The sequence below is a fragment of the Etheostoma cragini genome, chromosome 20, assembly GCF_013103735.1.
Source record: "Etheostoma cragini isolate CJK2018 chromosome 20, CSU_Ecrag_1.0, whole genome shotgun sequence".
Taxonomy (NCBI): Eukaryota; Metazoa; Chordata; class Actinopteri; order Perciformes; family Percidae; genus Etheostoma; species Etheostoma cragini.
The window spans coordinates 5,427,178-5,433,048 of NC_048426.1; the positions used below are offsets into that span (position 1 = coordinate 5,427,178).

Consider the following 5,871-nt stretch of genomic DNA (forward strand, 5'->3'; position numbering starts at 1 on the left):
ATATATATATATATATATATATATATATTTATTTTGCAGATTACTTGTTATTACTTGAGAGATTTTTCCTACCTAACATACAAAAATATAATACAAGTGCACAAAATCTCCTTCTAATCAACTAGTTCTTATTATTTTTGACTGTAATTTGTATGTCTTACAAGAAGAAGGGCTGTTTGAACATACAGTAATGTGGGCTTAACTGGTTGATCTTCACCTGTTGATAAAGCATTCATTGGCAGTTATTAGAACCTTAAAAAAACAGATTTAGGTCTTTGGCAGAATAGTGAAGACACTAAGCAGTTATCAGGGCAAACAAATGTCAAGAGATCTTCCACCTTACATTTGAGTAAACTTTCTAAAATATTGGTAGAAGGCAACAGCATCACTTTGTTGGGTGTAGAGTACATATATCCATCTGTCTGCAAGGCTTTCTATGGTGTTAAATCCTTTTGTTTCTGTGTAATGGACTGTACTGTTAGTGCAATGTTATCTTGTTATTATCTATTTTGAGGAATGAAAGATTGCATCACAGGGACTGTCAAGAAAACATATTTCAGCACTTATTCTATCAGACAAAAAAGAAAACAGAAATGGAATAACAGAACAACTTAAAGTTAACATGATAGACCTGCTGTATAAACTATTATATCAGTTATATGTTCCTATATTCAGCCATCAGGACAATTTAAAATCCATATCTAGTTAACAACCCTTTTTCAGTCACCATGTACCCATTACCTAAATCATTTTCTAAAATTGGCTCTATGTGCCTGTCAATTTAGCTTAAATTTAGCAGTAACCCTAGTTCAGATAATTCAAATTATAAAGATCCAAAAATGTATAAAATCTGGAAAATGACACACTTAAAACCGTTTAAAAACAGATCCTTTTTCAGACCGGTATGACACCAATTTTGCAGCATGTTACGCAATTCCTTTTAACCCAGGTACAGAAAATAAAAGTCATATGATTCATAGGAAACATAAACATATAAACCACAGCAAGTAACCTATAAAATCCCATACCACCTCACTACACCCGCTAATCACGAGTTTCATTTGAAACTTTGCCCTTTTGTGCAACATGTTGTTTGTTGTATATATTATTATATTTATCTAAAAGCCCCTGTTGATGACTAAATTTAATATGTACTGGTGTGTACTCTTTAATCTAGTCTGTTAGACTCCAAACATTTCATTTGGAGAATTGGATGCAATCACACGTAAACAATCTAAAGAGGCGTATTAAAGATGTCAGCAATAAATCAAATTTTTATTTCTCCATATAGAAAAAATTAAATAGTGAAACAGTCCATCAAAAAGTCGGCATCTTGTTTTCAACCAATGGTCCTTAATACATTAACCTTTGTCCCAAAAAAAAAAAAAGAGATGTAACAAAGTGTAAATACCATGTTCACAGTAATAAATATTGAAAAGAAAATCTTTTATACACTGACATTATATATATATATATATTCGCGTAAATATATATATATATATATATATATATATTTATATAGATATAGAATCATATACAGTAAAAAGTTATTTTCAAGTTTATCAAACATAAAATAGTCAAATAAAAAAGGCTGAAAACAGAATGATGATTGCATTTTTTTCCATTCCCAAGGCATCGGTAACCATGGTCATTCAGAGTCTGTAATAAATAAAATGTGATATTATCTAAAGAGTGTAGTGCATCACTGTAAATTAAAAAAGGAAAAGAAAAATTATAGTGCAAGTTATTTTTCTTTGCGCAAAGTAATCTTGCAAATTTCAAACTAATCCAAACGGAATGACAACAATGAAACAGAGGAGTTTGTCGAGCGCCCTTCAATCGGTTCTGCACCACCACTTTCTCTGTACTCTTGGCAGCGAAAAGAAAAAAAAGGTGTGAAACCATGGCAGATATTCAATACCAGGCTTATTTTGGCAAATGACTTAAAGACAAAGAAAACACACTCAATCTCCACATGCTCTTTACACTCAGCTCCGTTAGAATTGCCAACAAAAGAGTTGATTAAATGCATAGAAATGAATTACCAGTAGCAAGAACTAACTGAACTTAAGGGTTGTTTAACTGTCATGCAGCATTTCTGAGACGCAAAGCAAGGCAGATACTGTGGATGTGTGTCGATGCCGTAAAGGATGAATCTGCTTGCACTTTTCCCTGGCTTCCTTCCCCTCAGCGATAAGGAACGAGGGAGCGGGGAGAGCTCCCCTTTCCTGTTTGTCTGCAGGCTCCTGCGTCCTGCTGAAAGCCAGGGAGGTCTGGCTTCGTCTTCACACAAGCAAGTGTGTGTTTGTGTGTGTTTGTACGTCTCAAACCTCGGCACCCAACTCAATGACCCCAGTCTCAAAAATGGGCACTAGCTTATCTTCCACCTGTACCAGCAGGATGGTCTTGTCGATATGGGAGCGATTGGCTGGGTCTCGGCTACAAGGCACCCACCGGTGAATCACCTGCGGAGGGCAAAGAGAGAAGGCGGCTTTGTGAGAGGAAGCGTTTCTTAAAGAGCTGGCAGGTCACAGAGGGTGTTACAGGTAAAATAGAACAACAATACAAACAGGATAATCATAGCAACATCCCATTTATTGAATGAGAGGTCAATGTGTGTGAGAGTGTGTGAGTTGAAAGGGATGTGGCAAAACACAGCAACATCCAAACTACAGCTGGGCTCGGTCCGGTCTGGTCAAAGAGGCTAAACAGGTTAGGTTCTATGCTAACCGGCTGGACCGGCATTTGTCACTATGACACTATCTGGCAAATTAAAAAGGAGTCTGCATAGCAACCTGTGTAAACAGTTCCACAGAACTTGTATTTCAAGCAGTATTGGGCAGTAGTGTTACTAGTTCAACAGTCTAACTTACTATGCGCTGGCCTTCTTCCACAGCACTGCGGGGGAGGGTCTGGCTAGTCCACACAGCATTCCATCATTGCAGAAAAATGCGCAATAGTTAATTGGCATTACTTTAAACTAATCACAATCGTCTTGGGCGGGGCTCCGGATGGAGCAATGGTGCCTCGGCAAAACAGCCTCGGGAAGGAACGTGTACATTTAAAAGTTTTTTTTATTTGTGCAACAGAAAACTCTAGCCTAGTCTAGAGTCTAGTCTAGCTAGCTGTCTGGATTTACCCTGCAGAGATCTGAGGAGCAGGTAACCAGAGTCCTCAGAAATCCACCAGAGGTTAGAACGCCAACACCTGATTTACCCCAGAAATTTTATTTATATAGCGCCAAATCACAACAACAGTTATCTCCTTGTGCTTTTCATAAAAGAGCAGGTCTAGTCCGTACTCTGTGATGTTATTTACAGAAACCTAACAATTCCCACAAAGAGCAAGCACTAGGCGACTGAGGCAAGGAGAAACGTCCTTGTAAGAGGCAGAAACTTTGATGAAGACTTACATGTCCTTCCATGCCCTCTAAGGGGCTCCAGTCCCTCCAGCAGGTCCGTCCTGCCCTCAGTCTCATGGTCTCGTCAGGCCACTGCAGCTCCTTCCGCTTTGATAAGTTAATGTTCTCCAGCACCTGACCGACGTCGGCAACCTGAGACACAAGAATGACATTCGCATCACAGCAGGGCTGAGGGTCGTTGCTCAAAGAGATGACTGACACGCAAATTTATTTTAAAAGTTATAATGTAGAGGTGTGGAAATGTGGTTCCGATGCATACCATATGACCCAAATGTAAGGGGACTTTGTTGCCTGTTATATCACTCTCTCTATCCATGTAATCATCTGTTTAAGCGGTCTAAAAAAATGCAAAATGCCACCAAAATAATGTTTATAAAATGTTTTTTTTCTCTCCTTTTTGCCTTTATTTGACAGCTTAGTTTAAAAAGAGGCAAGGAAAATTGAGGGACATAAAGAGATGACGCAACAAAGGCACCATAACAGAGTAAAAGTTCTACTTTCTGTCACAAATTATCGTTAACAGTATTAATGTAATTATGAAATTGTAAGCAGAGGACAGCATTCTCTAAAAATTAAATGAATGGCCTATTTTTAAAGGATACGCATAACTAGAGTAAGCATCTGCAGCCATGCTAGCGGCTCAGTGAGGCTGTACTTGGGCCAAGTGCTAACATCAGCATGCTAACAAGCGTGCAATAATAAGGCTAGCATGTTGATGCATACATTATATCAGAAATATAAAATCTACCATGTTCACCGTGTTATTTTAGTGTTCTGCATGGTAATATAAGCTAATTAGTTCATACATTGCACAAGTAGTTATCAATTGTGAAACTTGTGGTAATTGTAAATGTAAAAACATGTTTCTGAGGTCACAGTGCTGCTGTTTTTTTATATGGTTAAGAGTAAGACCTGGCAGTCAGTGAGCTAAAGATTTGAGACTAAACACAAAAGAAACACAAAAAGCTCTCTGGCCCAGTTTTCTGTTTGTTGATTTAGATTAATGCGTAAAAACTGACAATCTGCTGCTAAAATCTCTAAGCGTGCCAGTGCTCTTTTTGTTTTATGGACAGGATTTCATTCGTGCTTGATTTTTTTTAAACTTAAGATCTACAAACCTGCACTCTGTAGGAGATGTCATCTCTGCGCACGGTGGAGACGGTGGGGTTGTGTTGTTGCGGGTGGTGGTGGTGATGGTGATGATGCTGGCTGAGGGGATCGGTCACGGTGCTGCACATGCCGTCGTTGCCCAGGAGGCCCACCAGCGTGTGCCGCTTGCAGGGAGGGATGCTGTGGCTGGAGAGGGAGGCGGAGGGGCAGGCGGGGTCAGACGTGGAGCCCAGCCGGAGCTGCAGGGAGGTGGGGAGCGTGCGCAGAGACAGCTGGCTGGTGGAGGAGCGTCGGCAGGGCTCCAGGCCTGTGGTGGAGGTGCGCAGGGAGGAGTGGCGGCTGCTGCTGTAGCGGTAGGAGGATGATTGACTAGCAACAGAGGCTCGAGCAGGAGAGTGGCGTACCAAACCCGACTGAACAGACTGGGAACTCTGACTGGTGCCTGGACACAGGGTGGAGAAGTCAGACGCAGACCAAATAGAAATTAGTGGAGCACTTCGGTGATTTAATGTTGCAATCTCAGAAAAATTGGAGGATTTACAAGAGACAGATTTCTTTGGGGCTAAAAGAAGATAGCAGCAGAAGACAAAATATCCTGGGTTTTTGTCCTTAGTATGAGTCAAAATACTGGATCCTACATTTCCCACTATACAAAGACGGCTCCAGTTAAATTTAAACCTACTTAGTTTGTTTAAAAAAAGAAGTCATAAAGATGAATTTGTCATAATATTCTTAATATTAGTGGTTGTCAGGTTCAGTAGTTCTCACCCAGAGTGTGTGGCTGGTACGTGTGAGACGGGGCAGGTCCCGAGGTCCCACCCTGCGACATTGAGCTCTGCTGAGAGTCACCCCCCGTCCCATTCCCACTGCCACTGGACAACCCCCCTGCATCTGAATCCTCAATATTCCCTCCACTGTTACAGCCAGCGCCACAGCCTTTCCGTAATCTACAAAGAAACGTGGAATATCAGCCATTATTATATTGTCATTATATGTAAACTACATCACATTAAAAATCACAAAGGAAGAAAAAGAAAACATGTCAACAGGTCGCACGCTGGCACTTACGACTGGGTGGGAAAATGTTATTTTGCTTCATTTCCCACCCGGGGAAGTTGCATTGCAGCAGCTTTTTTAATTGGGTCCGGTTAGCTTTCACACGCACATCTGTAAAGATAATGTTTTAGGCATTTTAGGCCTTTATCGGTCAAAACGCTTTGCTGGTCTGTTGGACAGAATACCAGAGTGAAACTTGCCCACACTTCCGGTCTCAGAACATATATAACGTCTTGGGTTTTGCTTTAGTGTTTGTAATACCTTTTTTTAAAGATGATTTTTTC

At 40.4% G+C, this 5,871-nt stretch overlaps 1 protein-coding gene across 1 annotated transcript in view; it reads right to left on the reverse strand.

Annotated features, from left to right (window-relative positions):
* Positions 1–1,247: 1,247 nt before the first annotated feature.
* pcnx1 (pecanex 1) overlaps positions 1,248–5,871 on the reverse strand; it is a 42,131-nt gene continuing 37,507 nt past the window's right edge. Inside the window, exons 33-36 of the mRNA XM_034857635.1 lie at positions 5,300–5,478; positions 4,540–4,973; positions 3,413–3,553; positions 1,248–2,465 (exon numbers count right to left, since the gene is read on the reverse strand). Of these exons, the coding sequence (XP_034713526.1) occupies positions 2,325–2,465; positions 3,413–3,553; positions 4,540–4,973; positions 5,300–5,478 (895 nt within the window). The 3' untranslated portion in view covers positions 1,248–2,324. The remainder of the gene's footprint in view (positions 2,466–3,412; positions 3,554–4,539; positions 4,974–5,299; positions 5,479–5,871) is intronic.